Raw genomic sequence first — 19,972 nt, forward strand, 5'->3', positions numbered from 1 at the left:
TATTCTGACTGATAGTTTGATGACTATATCATAGTTACAATACCACAGAGTTCACTACCTAATACGTGCTAATACTTTATAGTAGATACATACTAAAAATTTAATGATACCCATAATACACATACCTATCGTCGAAGAGACACTAATACTCAAATTAGGAATTTAAAAAAATATCTTATCTCAAGACGAAACGGTTTAAAATCCCTTAGCTTTATTACACCACAATACGTCTAATAACAAAAATAATAAATAATAATAACAAAAAAACGAGTAGTAACATTAAGCTTTTTTAGAAATAATTTCTGATAAGTATACTTTTGATAGAGTACACCTTTTTGAACTGTGCCCGGTCACCGTACTTACTCTGGTACCCTGATCAAATTGCCAAAGGGCAATTGCTCTTTACTATAAATAGAGGTAACTACTTTTCATTTTATTTATTACCCTATTTCTGCACTTACAACACTACAATACTGTAATTACAATAATATTGTAATACTCTGATTTCTGTACAAAAGCTATTAACTTAGTGTACAAAATTTGCTTTTCTACTTTTTCCTAGTTAAGTACCTATCCATGTGTTATAAAAGCCTAATAGGTTCGTCATAGCAACGTGTTCAATAGTTCTTACAGTAATGTTATATGCTAGCGCTGAAAACTTCGTTGTTCGTGCGAAAAATAGGTAGCTCCGTATGGTAGGTATGCGGGAAGGTAATTCCCGGGAGGAATTTTTGTTTCGCGGAGCTGAAAGAGGATATTAAATAGAAAGCTAAATAAATAACAAGCTCTATAGAAGATGCTTTCAATTTCAAACAAGAATCATTTAATTAAATATTGTTCTGTATTCAGGAAGTGTTTTTCTATATTACCTACACGATTATTATTTTTATCCATATACCTACCTACATTATACATACGTTATTAACTTGTTAGTGTACCTACTTGTATCATTGAGTTCTTCAGAATAACTGTTTCAATTGAAGCATTGTTTTTAATACAGCACACATAAAATTGAATATAGTGAGCGAATGGCGACCAGTCGACCACACCTCGGTATAAACAGCACTTGAGCTATCGATCACACAAATATGCCGTTTATATTAGTATAGCAACTTAAGTATCCGCCCTACGTGAGCACAGCTCCAGGAACAGCGAGCGACGATGTATATTTATATTCAAAGTTTCTTGATATTGCACAACTTTTCCTTGAACTTGATAGGTTTCTTTCCATTTAGGCTTAATCAATTTAAAGTCTAGAACATACAAGGCTACAAAGACAGTGTAAGTAATAAGAATTGTGAGCTGTTTTAACTCGAACGATTCGTCTGCACACTGCAATATTACTTTCATCGATTTGGGCTTGCATACACGATATCGCGCGGCTCCGCACGGGTTATCGTCAAATGTGCCAATGTCTGCTTACTGCTGACCCAATTTTGTACTTTCGCCGAATTCTATTCACATTCACCTAGGTTGTGTAGGTATCTACACAAATAAATCTGAAATGCATCTTTGGAATGATAAATTGTTAAATGCATGTATTAGAATCAAGTGACGGGTAACCGGCAACGATTATACTTTTTTCTTGTCTACCCCTTAGCCTGCCTGTCAGTTTGTGTAGGAGAATCTCCAAAATAGGTACACCAATTTAAGCAGTCCTTCACAGGCAGAATACCTATAAAAATCACATCCAACGAAACGAAGTCGCGGATGTCAATTAATATTTAATGTTATGTATATTTTATCGGTCCAATCAACCATTACTTATGGAGTCGGTGAGTCCCTTTGGGGTTTATTATTTAACTTTTATCTGTACAGACTGTGCATTTTGGGTATTTGATATAACAATTTACTTTTAGTACTGTAAGCATACAAAATGAGATTCATTGTGAAAAGGTGGAATATGTCGTAATTCGTAAATGTGAAAAATAAAGAACCGTTGATGGTAGATAGGTATCACTGATTCATACTATTTTAGAATTTTAGATGGTATAGTATAATATTCTAAGTTAAGCGTTTCAAATGGCACAGTACTACAGCAATGATTATTTAAACACCTTAATACAATGATATCGGCTCACCAATGATATATTGAAGCGGCCGCGTTCCAGCGTTGATGTATTGCTGACCTCAGAGAATACGATTAGGTCACTGGTGGAGTATTCTAGCTTACAAACTGAAATGGGCTCGTATGTATGTTGTTAGACGTAACTTCTGATTTGATATTTATGTGGATGAATAGTTGTCATTTTAGTTGTCACTGTTTCCTGTCCGAACATGCTTAGCTGTTGAATAGTACCTATAAATTGCCGCGTTCCTTTGACTCGGCGCGCATTCATACGAATCGTGCCTAGGGGCTCGGACGTTGTTAATACGACGTTCGACCCAACTACCTTCACTTTGCTAATAGTCGTTGACTTGCTGCGTTTCGTTATCAACTACCTACATCAATTAGGTAGCTGTGTAGAATCGCAGTACATTCTTATTACATTCAAACTAATATTTAACCCTCTCGCTTGTTATTTCTTATATCAGAAGCGGGATAGAATTCAAGCCCATACTTTTTAAATGTGTTTTAGTTTACGTAGTTTTGTAACGGCATACTGGCGTTTGTGTTTTTTCGTGCGTTGTGTTAAGTTAAACTTTGTTACGTGGATTATTGTAGCGGGAATGTAGTTCATCGAAGGAATTGTGTGTAGTGATCCAAATCGCTAGTTGAACTCTGGCGTTGAGGTATTGTCTAGTCGCTGACGTATCGTAGTGATGTATTTCACTAGTCGTACGAGCGTAGATATACCAAGATACGCGAACGGAGTGCCTATGTCATGTGGACGTGGTTATTGTTCTGTCAGGTCAGTGTGGCCGAGGCAGGATGGTTGTGTAATTCCGAGATGAACTACCGTAGTGTTGTAATACGAGAATAGGCGTACGAGGACGTACGATTGTCAGTATGGCCGTGTTAGACGTAACTTCTGATTTGATATTTATGTGGATGAATAGTTGTCATTTTAGTTGTCACTGTTTCCTGTCCGAACATGCTTAGCTGTTGAATAGTACCTATAAATTGCCGCGTTCCTTTGACTCGGCGCGCATTCATACGAATCGTGCCTAGGGGCTCGGACGTTGTTAATACGACGTTCGACCCAACTACCTTCACTTTGCTAATAGTCGTTGACTTGCTGCGTTTCGTTATCAACTACCTACATCAATTAGGTAGCTGTGTAGAATCGCAGTACATTCTTATTACATTCAAACTAATATTTAACCTAGCTTCGCTTGTTTGTTTCTTATAATGTCATATTTTACGTGACTGCATTAAATGTTTCTTGTGGAGCTTAAAGTTTAACCGAGCTCTACCAAAATTAAACTAATGATTCTCTACCAAATAGAAATAACCGGTATCTATTTACATCTTGAGTAGTATACCAGTATCTAGCTTTTTTATTTATTGAATTTTATGAAATAAAATTAAACGGATAGCGGACTTGCTACTTAATTTCTGACAAAATTTGAGTTGTCTCTGTAAATTTGAAATTGAAATGAAAAACATATATTTCGTTTTTCAATATAAATAAATTCTCTGGACAAAATATGCTTTCAATAATTTCATCCGGATCTGTAAACATACGCAGTCACTGCTTTACGACGTCGAGGCAATATTCCAAGGTTCTCTTTGTGAATGTAAAGCAAGATGTCGGCGAATTGTTCAAGTGTATAACAATAATTGTGTGCAGTGTGACAGGAACCGTGCTGATATTGTACAGTCCAAGGAATCCGGAATATATTCCTTTCTGTACATTTAGTGCAAATCTTTATAAGCCTATTAAATTGTTATATAATGGTTTTCTTTGATTACCCATTTTACGAGAGTGGTGTCACTAAGATATTGAACAGAACTTCGGCCTTTATTGTGGAAATGGAGTTTTACCCTGGCTTTTGTTACAGGCTATTAATATAAATATCTAAAGAAATAATGGCACTATTCAGGCTTTAAAGTATCTGTTAGAAATGTTAAAATATAATAATATTATAAAGTTGACACAGAGGATTAAGGGATGGGGTTGGCCACGAAACATTTCCCTCGAATAAAAAATGCGCAAGTAATCCGTCCTTTCATACTTTGAGCATTATACGTTTCTGTCGTAATGATATCATTAAGTTGAACGCAGAATTATACATTTTTCGTTTAATAGGATGTGGGTTTAGGATGTGGAAATATTACCCACTCCAGCTCTCTTCTACACAAAGCTAAAAAGAAGTATTTAGCACTTTTTGTAATTACTTAGCACTTTTTGTAATTGCAAGTTTACTCAAACATTTTGGATATTTTTTAAATATGGTACCTACCTACATATTTTGTTATAGTCAGATACTATTCCAAAAATGAAACTAGTTACACGACACATTTATACTCATTATATGGAACGTGACAGTAAACTGCGAAGATCGTATCACGAGTCGATGAAAAAGCTGAAGGCGAAGCTTGATTTACAAAACGATGAGGTCCGCCGGCCGTAATGGGCGGCCGAGCGGACAAACGACATTAGTGACAATCGTGTGTGACCGTACAGTGTCCACCGCTCAAATGGCAAATCGATAGTTTTCACTTTATGTCGTAGAGGTTATGGGGAGTCGGCAGATCGCTTCACTGTCCAATTGGCACACTTTTGAGATGGATGGCTGAAAAACTGGACTATGTATCTACTAGATAAGTACTAAGTCCCGTTAACGTTTTTTAAAAATACCTACAGAATTCAGATCACATTGAAGGATATGAATATTTTAGCGATAGTCACCGCAAGATTTCGGGTAATAAGTTCATTTGTATAGAATTGAAGGAAGGAAAGTGTGCCTGATCGTGATAACTGAAGGAACGGGTTATGGGGCGCCTAAAAATGAACATGAGGAACATGAGGTCCTTTATTGCAGGTTACAGTAAAATGGCAGGCACCTGGAGGAAGTAGGTGGTTAAGCGAGGCCATAAGGGGCTTGCAGGGGGGAGGTTCTTGTGTGCTGCTGACCTACATCGAGCTAATCGTACCACGTGAAAAAGCTCGCGTGCCGCGGTCGTTCACCCGCCGCGGCCTTTCAACCCACGATTCAATCCTGTTGGTTTTCAACTACAATGCCTGTTATTAAATGTAGCTTAAGTTCGTCTAAGGCTATAAATATGCTATGCACCTTAAACGCAGTCGTAACTCAATCCGGAGTTACAGTGACGGGCGTAGGAGTAAGGTACTACCTGGTAAACAGATTTCTGTAATACGCGTACCTACATAGCATGAGTAAATGTTTTATTCGTTAATAAACTAATAGAACGTAAAAGGTAAAAAGTATTTTAATTCAATTGGAAGCCATGTAGCGGGATTCACGCAGTGTACAGTAGCGGAACTCCCCGGGGAGACAATTTGTACCAAACTCAATTCGCCAAATTGCACATAAAATGTATAGCGTTTAGCGATAAACGGTCTTTTAACGTAATTAAAACGAAAATAAATGGATAACATTCAGGTCTCAGTGTATTTTGGGAATTATTATGTACTAGCCGCCCGCTCTGACTCCGTCGGAGTTCATTAACTGGGGTCTGGGTTGTTAATGAACTGTGTCATTTTACATCAGTTTAGACGGCAGTGTAACCACGTGTAACTGATAACTGATAATACAAAAAGTATTTTTTTACTTTCGTTATTCTTCATAATTTTTTAATGACTCTCCTCTATTTTATAGCGAAACTGAATTTGTATTACAAAATGTTTGTCAAATATTATTCAAAATTATTGAGTAAATGAGTATCAAAAAAGCAAAATACTTATATCTGAAGGTATGTCAACTTGGGCGATGTCGTCGCCAGTTTAATTTCACTTTAAATCTGATGTAGTCGGAAAAATAAATATACGATCGTCGTTCGAAACTTTTTACATAAATTACTTTCGAACCGTAGCTCGCCGTTCTCGGATTATAGTACCAGTACTTTTTAATAGTTACTGAATAGTAGATGCAACCGAGTCTCACGACAGCAGACAAAAGAAGAAGAAATGTATAAAATATTTTATTTGCTGTAACTTGTATCTGCTGATTCCAAACCAAGGATATTTTTATAACTTGTTATAAAGGGAAAATTTGTATCTAAAATGTATGTATTTACCTCATTATTAACATGCAAAATCTATGTAACTGGTTAAAATTGTCGAAAGTATTGGCGTCTGTGCCGTAATAGATAAGAGCATGAATCTGAATAATAAAAACGGCAGATAAAATAAACAGTGCGAGATGAAAGCGGTCATCAGTTATAAATATCTCAATTATTTTGCCCGCGATGCGATAATTATAAATTACTACCAATACCTAGCTATTGCGTCGAATACATCTGCTAGAATTGACAAGCGCCAGTAGGTAAATTATTTGTGAAATACATAAAACCAAGATTTCGATATTCTTATAATCTTAGAAACATCATTATTTAATACTAGCTTTCCACCCGCAGCTTCGCCCGCGCATTCAAAGAAAAACCCGCACAGTTCCCGTTCCCGTGGGATTTCCGGGATAAAACCTATTCTATTTCCCGGGGTAAAAAGTAGCCTTGTCGTGTCCTTTTTCGGGTATCAAAATATCTCTATACCAAATTTCATGCAAATTGGTTCAGTATAGTTAGGGCGTGATTGAGTACCTAACATTACAGAAAGACAGACAGAGTTACTTTCGCATTTATAATATTAGTATGGGTTATGCCTACATAAAAATTCTTCCTTATCTAGATACTATTATCCACAGCTATTATCTCCTAAAGCACATAGCCTTTTTACGATGGATATTTAAATGGTTCTCGAAGACGAGGATGATGATGACGAAATCAATATTTATGGGATTGCTATAGTTTTATATGCTACTACCTTAGCCTACTACAACCCTACTACCTTCCTACTACTAAATTCCCCGAAATTGAAATTTATCTCAGAAATATAAGAACGGGAATCATCGAGTATTCCTTTGATTACGGTCTACGCGAGCGAATCCGCGGGCGAAAAGCTAGTTTAAAATAACGCAATATATACCTTAAGATACCTATATACACGAATTATTATAAGTACATAAACATAATACATTAAGAGTAACAATGTATAATCTACTTTGTTTAAGTAGCGGTAAAGCGGTATAAACAAGAGCTTTGGATGAGAGGATAATTTAATAAACACTTAAAGCCAATATCGTGAACAATTTACATAAACGCCTCCTAGTTAGATTAGATTAATACGCCTTATGCTTGCGACATCGTTTTAAATTGCACACTATAGGGGGCTTGGGGCGCAGCAGCTCTATCAGCTCAAACAATGTCAGAAGCAGCATGTAGATGAACGCCAGCCAAGCAGAGTCCAGGAGAATCAGCTTCGTAACTTCCGCGCCGGGTATCGTTCGGTGTTCAGTCATTGTGGTCATCAAATGTTGCCGTACAGACGTCTACGCAAGAACCTCCGTCCCCAGTAGAGCAGGGAATGCACCAGGAGTATACACGTGTACACTAAGAGGACCCGGAATACGGCGCACGCTGCGGCAGCGCCGGTATCCGTGGTGGCACGCTGCCGACGGCCCATTTACACATATTTTAGAATATGACATTTGTGTATCAAGATGGTCCAGGTGTTTAAATGCGATTGACTGTTTTATTATACATTTTGACAAGTATGTAAGTAGGTATGTACAAAGGCAAAGGTACAACCGTGGTACAAACACAATTTCGGTTGCTATGACTACATTTTGTTACTATTTATAACTAGGTAATAATATAGATTATGGAACAGACTTGAAACAGATATCGACAAAATAAAAGAAAATAATCATCACATTGGAGAAATCACAGACAAATATTTATTTGACTCCACTAGACATAAATTACGGGCACTACAGCCGGCGACCGGGACCCGAAGAAAAGTCTAATTTACTTTTATAAACATTTAATTAAAAATGAACATAAAATTGGTCCAATGCTGTTATTAAAATGATAAGAAATAATTTATTACTTTTTAATTTTTATACGAATAGTTACATGTATATTATTAATACCTTACAAATAAAAAATGTTGTGTGGTTTTATGAAACCACGGTAAAAGTGAAACTGTTCGAACGGTTCCGAACACTGCTTTGTGTAGCGCATGTCGCACGTGACATGCGCTACACAGACCAAAAAGTTTGAGACGATGTAATAAAAGTTTCACTTTAAAAACTAATGAGTAAAAGGCTACAGACACCTACAGGTGTTAGGTTTACCACAGGATTTTGAAAACAGTAAGTTTATATACCTAGTATCTTCGCTTTGTCTAAAACCTAATAAATTATATACTAAAACCTTCCTCTTGAATCACTCTATCTATTAAAATGAAGCTAATATAAAGCGTGTAAAAAAGACGGGTTGCACTCCGGGAGTGCCGGCAGAAGTGAAAACTTGATTATTAACGTTCAGCATGTTTGATATTTTGGAATGGTATCCGTCTTACGCATGGAATATAAAAGCTACAAAAAAAAAGTCCGTCTTACGCTTTTTCGATCAGGCCACGTGTCCTGACGCGAACCCAACGCCGCTAAAGAAGTTTTCACTTCAAAAAACCGCGTCAAAATCCGTTGCGTAGTTTTAAAGATTTAAGCATACAAAGGGACATAGGGACAGAGAAAGCGACTTTGTTTTATACTATGTAGTGATGATGATGATATGATAATATTAAGATGGATATAAAAAGCTTCTAGAACTTTCCAATATACATTACGAGTTCAAGTTTTTAGGATATCATTATATCAAGGTATTATTAAACACTTCTATGTAACACTTCTAGTGTTACAAGTGTTTATGGGCGGTGGTGACCACTTAACATCAGGTGGCCCAACTACCCCTTTGTTTGCTCTGACTTAAAAAAAAATCAAATTTGTTTCCGTCTTTGCAAGCGTCCTTGTATATTATAGGGTTGCCAAGGGCCTTGGAGTATATATTACAATAGTATAGAGCGCGTGTATTGCACAAATTGCTCAGTGCACATCGTAGGCAGATGAGCTATAGATACTAGGTATATAGATGTGTGTGTGACAAATAGGGATGGGTAGGTATCAATTATTGCGTGTTGAACTATCGATAAGTTATGTAAATAAATATGTATCATAAGTAAATTTCATGTTCAATAAGTTATTAAAGGAAAATATATGAATAAAGTATAAATATGTAGGTATTTTTAAATTTCTTTACCAACTGAATAAAGTTTGTTTATTCCATTTGAATATTTCTTGTATTAATTAGGTATGAGTACTTTAAAAAAATATATTCAAACATTTATTTATTCAATTAGACTTCTTCTAGAAGCACTTTTGAAACGTCATTAAGTACATATTTTTAACATTTACCACCTATAACTATATTTAATTGGAATATCAGAAAAAGTGAGTACTTTTTAAATAATAAAGTTAATAAAAATAACAGATCCGGTTTAGCGCTATTTCTTTATGGTACGGGAGCTATTAACGTTAAAAAAAAAGTCATTTTAGTATAGTTGGTTTTTTGATATACTGTTCCTCTTGCTATTTCGGTTAGAGTCCGGGCTGTCTGGCTGGTCGCAGTGGTTGCGTTTTTTAGTGCGCATCCTATCTGCACAGGATAATTTCCTTAATTTAAAGTCATTTTTTAACGCGTAATTTTTAATATTTTGCCTTTAGATAGATCCATCAGACATAATTTTTTTATTGCAAGACGTTTTTTTCGTTGTTAAATAGGTGCCAGACGCAATTTTTTATTTCGTTTTTATAAAAAATTCAAATTATTTTAGAATGTCTGTAAATTTCATATTATGTTCTTCAAACATAATATAATCTAAAATTAATTAGCCAGACGCTAATTCGATTGTTAAGTATTAAATATGTACAAATAAAAACGTAGTGAAAGTAGGTAAGTATAACAATTTGATGACTGTGTATATGGAGAGATAGTTTAAAGTGCAAGAGAGATAGAAAGGGTTGGCCGCGAAAATTAAATAACAATAAAAAATAACTTTTTTTTTTCGAAAATATAAGATGTATAGAAATTGAATTGTTCCTACTCTAGGATTCCCTGTGTTGTGGGAACAAGTACCTTCCATTGGTACATTTTATTCCTTAGGCTAAAAAATAAACTATTAGGGTACATCAACAATCTTCTATACAAAACAATTTTTTTATTACTTAACTATTAAGTTATGGGTTTAAATGAAAACAGCGATTACATAAACTTATTTATATTATTTCCAATAGCACATTGCCTAATGGCTGGCGTCCACTAGGCGGATCGGGCCGGGCCGCATCGCAACGCAAAAATACGCCGGCCTATATTTTGTATGAAACATCGTCCATTAGCGACGGATCGGGCCGGGGCGGGCCGCAACGCATTGGCGGATATCGCTTCGCAGGCGGATTTCTGCCGGCGGTGCGCTGCGGCCCGGCCCGCCCCGACCCGTCTAGTGGACGCAGGCAGGCGGATGTGAGCGGCGAACGTCTGTTAGATAAAATCCGCCTAGGCGGTCCGCCGCGCCCCGTACAGGTGGACGCAGGAGCAAACAGCGCGTCCATTAGAGACGGCCCGTTGCGACTTGCGATGCGGCCCGGCCCGATCCGCCTCTAATGGACGTCTAGCATAATACCACACACACCGCGTACAAGAAGAAAAAGAACCACAGACAAAATACAGTGTTGCCAATACAAGTAAAATTTTCTAATCTTATATATAAAATTCTCGTGTCACAATGTTAGTCTGCATACTCCTCCGAAACGGGTGGACCGATTCTCATGAAATTTTCTGTGCATATCGGGTAAGTCTGAGAATCGGCCAACATCTATTTTTCATATGTACCACGGGCGAAGCCGGGGCGGACCGCTAGTATATATCTAATATTAACTAGCGACCCGCCCGGCCCTGGCTTCGCACGGGTGCAATGCTGATACTAAATACACTGCAGAAAAACTGTGAACGTTGAATATAAAAACATACCGGCCCGCTCCGGCTTCGCACGGGTATAAATTAATATATAGCCGGGCGGCCGGCTGGTACCGCCGCAAACGCTACGTCCCTCATTTTTTAAATCTGTAATATCTTCGAAAATATTCACTTAAATCATACGGTGTAAAGGGCCATATAGATCTATATTAAATGAACAATGTATTCAAGGTCTTTAATTGGTTAAGGATTAATGTTGTATTGGTTAAAATCGCTTCGAAAATTAGCCATTATTTGTCGTAAAAAGTAAATGACAAAAAAAGTTATTGTGGGTTATCCATAAGAGATAGACATATACCATCACGGACTTTTCTTTAGACCTTTTCAATGTGTACTATAGTTAGTACATTATTTTGATAAAACTCGTAGGGTGCCTGCGTTTGCACTGTAAGTGGAAAAAATGTAATTATTTACGAAATCACATTAGAAACCTCAAAAATAACAGTACTTCTCCACTATTTAATGGATGTTATTATACATAATATAAACCTCCCACTTGAATCACTCTATCTATTAAAAAAAAACACATCAAAATCCGTTGCGTAGTTTCAAAGATTTAAAGAGACATAGGGACAGAGAAAGTGACTTTGTTTTATACTATGTAGTGATGATGATGATAACAATATTAATTCATTAATCTTAATTCTTAATATATATACATAAATCTCTTGTCATAATGTTTGTCCTCAATGGACTCCTAATACCACTTAACCGATTATAATAAAATTCGCACACCATGTGCAGTTCGATCCAACTTGAGAGATAGGATAGTTTATACATGTAGGTACCACGGGCGAAGCCGGGGCGGACCGCTAGTATACCTATATTAATTCATGCTAACTACTTTAGTTAAATTCAATACAAACTTAAACATGCGAGTGTGTGTGTGTGTTCACGTGTGTGTGTCGTGTGTGGTGTGGTGTGTGTGTGTTGTGTGTGTGTATGTGTGTACATCAATATTAAAACAAATTTTCTAGTTGTTTACAGATGATGGAATATTGGAAAACAATAACAATTCCTTAGACGATAACATAAATAATTCTGACAGTGAGAGGGAAGATGATGATGATGATGATTATGAAGATGGCTTTTTAAATTTAACAATGTAATTGTTTAACCTTCATTGATATAGTTTTTATTCCATTCTTTTCAATGTATGGTAACTTTAATTTATTTTTCACTTTTATGTTTTTTTTTTTTTCATTTTAGCTTTTATTTTTAAGAACAAGTGTAAATAATATTGTATTCTTGCAATTATTTCCTGTCGCCTGTAGTTAAAATACACTAGCTGATGAGCTGCATGCTTCATTACTTTTTTTTATTTATACACATTATTTAATACTTAACAATCGAATTAGCGTCTGGCTAATTAATTTTAGATTATATTATGTTTGAAGAACATAATATGAAATTTACAGACATTCTAAAATAATTTGAATTTTTTATAAAAACGAAATAAAAAATTGCGTCTGGCACCTCTTTAACAACGCAAAAAACGTCTTGCAATAAAAAAATTATGTCTGATGGATCTATCTAAAGGTAAAATATTAAAAATTACGCGTTAAAAAATGACTAAAAATTAAGGAAATTATCCTGTGCAGATAAGATGCGCACTACAAAACGCAACCACTGCGACCAGCCAGACAGCCCGGACTCTAACCGAAATAGCAAGAGGAACAGTATATCAAAGAACCAACTATACTAAAATGCTCTCTTGTCAACGTTGGTAGCTCCTATACGATTAATAATAAATCAAAAAATAATAATGTTTAAAAATTTTTAAATAAAAATAAAAAATAATTAATAATTTAAAATGATAATATAATAAATAATATTAATAATTTTTTTATTTAATTTTATCCATTCTGCTATCAAAATCTCCAAAATCAATTTAGCGGTTCAGAAAATATATCGTTACATTACATACTTTACATTAACACTATAAGTAATGCATACAATATTCGCATTCATAATATTAGAAAGTGTACCTATCATACAAAACACACCATAAATTTATTTATAACTAGCGGTCCGCCCCGGCTTCGCCCGTGGTACATATTTACGTTTTCTCTACATAAAAACCATCCTCGTACTTCAAGGAATATAATAAAAAAAGAATTATCGAAATCGGTTCAGCCGTTCTCGAGTTATGCGCTTACCAACACATTTTGCGATTCATTTTTATATATAAGATTAATTTTTAAAAGAGTTTTTATTTTAAAGTTAAATAAATAATTTGTTTAAATATAGTTCTTCTAGTAAACTTTATATCGAGTACAGCCAGTGTGACCAGATTCAGTATTTTAATACTTTTTCAGTATATTTCATCGACTTTTCCGAACATCGGTATATTTTTAGGTATATTGCTGGAAGTCAGTATTTTTGGGTATATTTTGGTTGACGTTATGGCAACACCGTCGTGCGTGATCGTCTGAAAGTTGCGACAATGTTTGCGGAATTCCCCGGAACGCGAACATTGGGGACTTTTTCGGATTTATAAATGTTATCTATGAGCAAAGATGAGTAAGTTACAGATATGACAAGAAAGACGGCCGTCGCCGGCGTTGTAGTATTGTAATACTACCTTTACAATTATCAATCAATACATAGTATAAATCAGAGTTGCAGAATGTATGTTCGCCTAAAACTTTACAACTGCTGGACCGATTTTAATGAGGTTTGCACCATTAGATAGAGCGTAAGTTCCAGATTGCATACATTGAAATCCGTTGTATTTCATGAATATCAGTTTACCCGGATGAATTCGGGAAGGAATGCTAGTTTATCTATAATTTTCAAAACAAAGTCTAGTTTTTAAGTTTTCAGTTGGATGAATAGATAGTTGTAAAACATATAAGATATTTTATTACTAGTATAAAATCGTCTAATACGGTTCAAGTGAGATGATTGTCTCTTCTGCACTCGACTTAATATTTGAGGACTTTCTTTCGATAATTCGGGAATTTCCCCAAAATAGAAGATGGTTTTTGTCATCATATAAAATATAGAACGCGATTTTCGTTGTTTTTATTTACTTAGTTGCATTCATCAGGACAGCGTATCTAGTTTTAAGCAAAGTTATTTAGCGAAGTGGGAACTAATTCCGGAATTTTCTTTGTGGCTTTCACGTTATATATGGATGATGAGTTCACCGCATTTTGTAAAGCATGCAATGCGAATCTGCAAAGTAGATAAGCATCTATAAAACTAACATTTATTGTGAGGATGAATAATTAAAACGTGTTAAGAAAATCAGTATTTTTATTGGTATATCTGTCATATGTAAGTTGGTATATTTCAGTATTTTTTTGAGGTGCCTCGGTATTTTTGTAAAATTTAATCTGGTCACACTGAGTACAGCGTTGGTCAGGTCACATCACTACGATCACGTGGCGGCAGTGAGGCGCGCGAGCGAGCCTGCGCGTGTCCGCCTCCCACCTCCCCTTCACCCCCGCGATGCTAAATTTATTTTCTTAAAAATAAGTATAACAATCGACTTACTGATGAAATGTGATACTGGATTTCAATTTTGTGTATTTTCTAGTATCGTTTTTGCAAGATAGAACTGGGGCCTTAGACAAAGTAACAATTAAAAAACGATAACGAAGTTAGAAAAGGAAAAATGTATGGGATTGACATTAGATAGACCACGTGATCTTACGCGGCGTATGTCAATCCCATACATTTTTGCCTTTTCTAACTTCGATATCGTTTTTTAATTGTTACTTTGTCTAATCATTATGTTTATTCGTAAATATCAAAAAAATTCCAGAGCAACGCACTTCGACAGCACTCAACCACGACTACGAGCGCTCGCGGCGGGAACGTCGTGTTGTTCCCACCTGTGCCTACTGTTCCCACTTGGCTATTCGCACTCTATAGATAGTATATAATATACTCTAAGCCAAGGGCCAAGGGGTAGTTGCCATGGCTGTTTTCCAATTACAGAGCATAATGCGACTCAGTGCCACACAATGCCGAATTATGCTGATGCTTAATTGGAACGTGAAACGCACCAGCAGGTTGCGCTAAGTTCAGTGTTGAAAAAAAATATATTCATAGAGTTAGCAATAACCTCATTAATGTGTAAATAAAGTGGTATACATAATAATTGGTTGAAAAATATTTACGGTTATTTTAAGTAATTTGGATTTTGATTATTTCATTAACATTTTTTTCAATGTTTGTACCTTCATCCATACTTATATTTATTTTTTTAACACAATTTGAATTAACTTTGATTATTTCGAAAAAACTACAATGAAAAGAAAGCTTTAAAATGTTTTCCACAATTAATAATTACTAACGATAAATCGATTGCACGCATCAATTCACGCGCATTACTTTTTCTAGTGCTCGATTGTGCGTTGCTGTAGTTGGAACATTCAACGTTAAGCATTATGCCGCATAATGCGCTCTAGTGCTATAATTGGAAAACGGGGCATATAATCCTTGTTAATATGCTGTAATGCTGTTATAATCTATCAATCTGTCATTGTCAAAAGCCAGCATGCGTTTGACAATTGACAATTGACATTGATGTAATTTTCGCTATAATATTTTGTTTGTGTAGGTAGTTTTAACTTTATTTTAACTTTGAAAATTAATCTTTTTATCATAAATAATAACGGTATTGCAGTAATTAATTACATACGCGGAGGACTTAAATCTAATAAATTTGATGTAAGTGAGATGTGAAATTAGGATAAAAAAATATAAGTATTCCGGGAGTACATAATATATTATTTCGGGGGTTTCCCTCCCTTCCAAAGAATACTTATACTCTAAAAAAGAGCTCCCTTCCCAGTATATTAATGATGAAGATGTCATAATTTTGATAATTAACTCATTAATTAATAGGTTATATATTTAGTTAATACTTTATTTTCCACATACAATTCTATAAGATCATCGTTTTAACATTCAAATCTAAATATCATTATATTTAAATCATAACTTTTCAGAAAATGATGAAAACTGCGATATCTGTTCTTCAGGAGATGATGATGAAGTTAGGCCAAATTCCTGAATATGAATATAAACAGGTAATTTTTTTCTAATTTGTTAAGTAAAAGTAAAAGCTGAACCAATTTAGTTAATCCTTTTTGTATAATATACCTTGAAGTATGAGGATGGTTTTAATAGAGAGAAAATGGAACATGTACCACAGACGAAGCTGGGGGGGACCACTAGTACTAAATAGTAATAATCATAATAAAAAGAGTAATGAGGGGGAAAATCAAAATATCAATTTCCAAACCAATAGATATGTGTTTTCTTTAAATAAAATAATAATATTTACACTCAAATTTCAGTCTGGTCCACAACACCAAGCAATGTTTGAGTGCCGCTGCAAGACGGCCGGCGAGTCGGTGACAGCTTTGGCGCGTTCAAAGAAAGAAGCAAAGCAAGAAGCAGCCCGCCGCATGTTGAACCAGCTGTTCCACGCGCGCGGCATGTCTGTGCCGCCGCCCTACGCCAGGCCGCCTTCGCCCGCGCCGCCTTCGCCTGAACCACCTTCTACGGACAAAGCCTTACCTAGTGCTGTATGTAAAAAATAATTGATAACAGTAATATAACTTTTTAATTGTCATAAAGAATGAACTTTTATAAATAATGAATAATTAGCCATTTTTTTGTGATACTGAAAGGAAATATGTTAGTGTAAAATGTAAATTGTACATATTGATTTAGGTGTTTATTGTTTTAAATATGTGGAATAATTAAATTAACCAAGAAATCTTGTTGGTAACAATTGTATGTGCGATTTAATCAAAAGTTTTTTAGTTTTTACTTTATATATACAAGTCACAACAGTGGTGTGTGAACCGGAAATACAATACTGCACATTCTGTGTTTTATTAATCATGACATCTATGTGTAACAAAACGAATGTTGTTACGCAGGGCCCCAGCGCGAGCACAAGCACGGGTGCCGCGCCGGCCATCGACGTGCGCAGCTACGTGGCGCTGCTGAAGGAGCTGTGCGCGGAGTACCAGCTGGGCGAGGTGCAGTACGAGCTGGTGGGCGACGCGGGCCCGCCGCACAGCCGCCAGTTCACGGTGCGCGCGCGCCTCGCGCAGCACGAGCGGGACGCTACATCCACTACCAAGAAGGCGGCAAGGCAGCTCGCCTCCGAAGCGCTGTATAAGTACTTGAGAGAGAATCTTGCAAGGCTCACCGCTGATTTTGTTGAGGTGATTTGCTCGCTTTCTGTTTAACAACGGATTTACCATTTTTCAAACTCAAGTATAAAACTGAAAATCTATTAATGTTACAAAAATATAACTTTCATAGATATAAAATATTATGGATTAATTGTTTGTGGCAATAAACGTACTTCTCTTCATTACTAGTTTTACACAAGTTTTTATTAATAAATCTTAATATCTTAATTCTTAATACTATTATAAAGGCGAAAGTTTGTAAGTATGGATGTATGGATGTTTGTTACTCTTTCACGTAAAAACTACTGAACCGATTACAATGAAATTTAGCACACATATAGAGGGTAACTTGGATTAACACATAGGATAGGTTTTATCCCGGAAATCCCACGGGAACGGGAACTATGCGGGTTTTCCTTTGAAAACGCGGACGAAGCCGCGGGCGGAAATCTAGTAATGTGTGCAGGAGGAGGCGATGGCGCGCGCGCACGAGAAGGCGATGGAGCGGTACGTGGAGCAGCGCGGCACGTGGCGCGCGCCGCTCGGCCAGCGCGTGGCGGACTACCACCTGGGTCTGTTGACGTACATAGGTTGGTACTGGGCCGCGCCGCACCTCGCTTGTTCACCGCACACCACACACACACTACTGTTCGGGTAGACACACACACACACAAGCACAGCACACGCACACACACAGACAAACAAGCACAGCACACACACACATAAATTAAATTAGCCATTTAAGTGCATATATTCACAATTGAAACATAATTGTTCATTGTAAACTGTTATAGCTCATTTTTAATTATTAATCACACAATAAAATCATTAACTTTTTACTTAAAATTAATTTTCTTGTATTTTTTTTAATACTCATAAAAATAATTTAAAATTTGTTTGTCACGAGCATTTTGTGAATATCACAAATAACATAAACAATTTATAAATGATTATATTTTATTTGATAGTATGTATCTACAATGAACCTTTGGAGATGGGATATTTTTTCAACTTGGATTGAAGTATGGTTTTATCTTTCATTTTTCCTTTTGCACATACGCTGAAAAAAATAACAATCACTTGCTGCAATATTGCGTGCTTGGAAGTAACTAACATTTATAATAATAATTAATTACTAACTATATAAAGAAATAAAACTGTTAACAATATGGGATGCTTGCTTTATTAATCAACTAAAACACCCATTATTGCTTCAATTAATTATTTTATAAACGCTTTTCCCAGTACATAACGGTTTAATTGATGTAGATAAGCTAGATCATTGATTTTCTATTTTAATAACAATTATCAGTGAAATGGTCTTTAAAAAAAAACATTATTTTGTACCTTTATTTTCGATAACCTATTTGAAATAGAATATTTGAAGGATTAAATATTAAATGAGAATTGAGATGCTCCAAAAAGATTAATTACTTAATTGATAAATTGACCAATGGAATATAATTTTTTTTAAATTTCAGATCCAGAGAAATTAGAGCTTGAAGAAACCCTTGAAGCCATTTCAATCACAGACAAGGAGGAGGATCCCGTCAGGTAATGTGAAAGTTATGAGAAGTTAAAATAATATTCTGCTTGTTTTAAATTTACTATTTCTTAATTTGGTTTTATGTTTATTTACAGTTTAACAATTCTGATTATTGAGCCGCTTTAAATACAAATTTTTATAAGTAGAGTAACGTGCAACTATAGTCTATAGAATAAACATTTATTCAACTATGACTTTTAATTATTGTCATAACACATACATTTTCCACCATCATTAAACATTTACTACCGGCTCGAAAGGCGATTTCAGTATTTTCTGTACAAAATGTTTTTTGAAGTGAAAACTTCTTTAGCGGCGTTGGGTATAAAATCTTAAACTCTCGTCAGGACACGTGACCTGATCGAAAAAGCGTAAGACGGATGGATATCAAACATGCTCAACGTTAATAATCAAGTTTTCACTTCTGCCGGCACTCCCGGAGTGCAACCCGTCTTTTTTTAACCGTGTGTGTTTGTGTGTGTGCAGCGCGCTGTCGAACGTGGCGGGCGCGCTGGGGCTGCAGATAGAGAGCGAGTGGCTGGAGACGCAGGGCGGCGGGCCGCTGTGCGTGGTGCGGCTGGAGCCCACGGCGCCGCCGCTGGCGCACGCGGCCGCCGGCCCGCACGCGCTGCGCGACGCGCACGCCCGCGCGCTGCGCTACCTGCGCCGCGCGCTCGCCCGCACGCGCCTCGCCACCCACGCGCACCCGCGAGGTGATGGGCCGCTGCTCACTGTTCAATAAGCCTCGAAGGACCGTGCCGCGCGAGCACGCCTATTAGCTTGGTGATGGATCGCGTCTCACATCGCCCGCCCCCACAAAAACATATGCCTTTTTTATAGTGAGGAAATCTTCCAAAGATACCCACGGCCCCCGGGGAAGGAGCCGTGGGTTATATCGAATTCTTACCGACTAAAACCCCACTGTGTTCCATCGAGCCGCTTTAATGATGGGACCGCGGGTATAACATATGCCTACTCGATCGCCGATAGACATCATCCCTATGTACATGCGCCTCAAATGACCAAGCCGTGGGCACACCCCGGACACTCCATACAAAATGATCGTTTTGACAGTCACACTGTAGAGACTGCAAATGTGTGTGTTAACGCTTTATGGTTGGCACATTTGTGACTAGCGTAAAAAAAAATTCGCGTTTTTCTGATGAAATACATCCGTAAACAGCACAATATCTAACCATTTTCTACGAAAAACGATAATCACAAATCCAAAATAATAAAATTACTTTAAGTCAATTTGAT

General features: G+C 36.4%; 1 protein-coding gene across 2 annotated transcripts; it reads left to right on the plus strand.

The window, feature by feature from the left end:
• Positions 1–15,533: 15,533 nt before the first annotated feature.
• LOC149902082 (protein Loquacious-like) lies at positions 15,534–19,747 on the plus strand. Of its 2 annotated transcripts, none has more exons than XM_090109913.1 (7): positions 15,534–15,682; positions 15,964–16,044; positions 16,315–16,545; positions 16,906–17,196; positions 17,633–17,756; positions 18,648–18,720; positions 19,199–19,747. In XM_090109913.1, exons 2-7 carry the CDS (start codon positions 15,967–15,969, stop codon positions 19,452–19,454), a joined length of 1,053 nt encoding a protein of 350 aa, XP_089966039.1. In that variant the 5' UTR covers positions 15,534–15,682; positions 15,964–15,966; the 3' UTR covers positions 19,455–19,747. The 2 variants fall into 2 exon arrangements, with proteins under 2 accessions (XP_089966039.1, XP_089966041.1); XM_090109915.1 differs by having other exon boundaries at positions 17,633–17,738.
• The last annotated feature ends 225 nt before the right edge of the window (positions 19,748–19,972 follow it).

Source organism: Colias eurytheme, chromosome 15, assembly GCF_061535395.1.
Source record: "Colias eurytheme isolate Ceu_HAF_F1 chromosome 15, ilColEury1 Martin Lab GWU primary, whole genome shotgun sequence".
Taxonomy (NCBI): domain Eukaryota; kingdom Metazoa; phylum Arthropoda; class Insecta; order Lepidoptera; family Pieridae; genus Colias; species Colias eurytheme.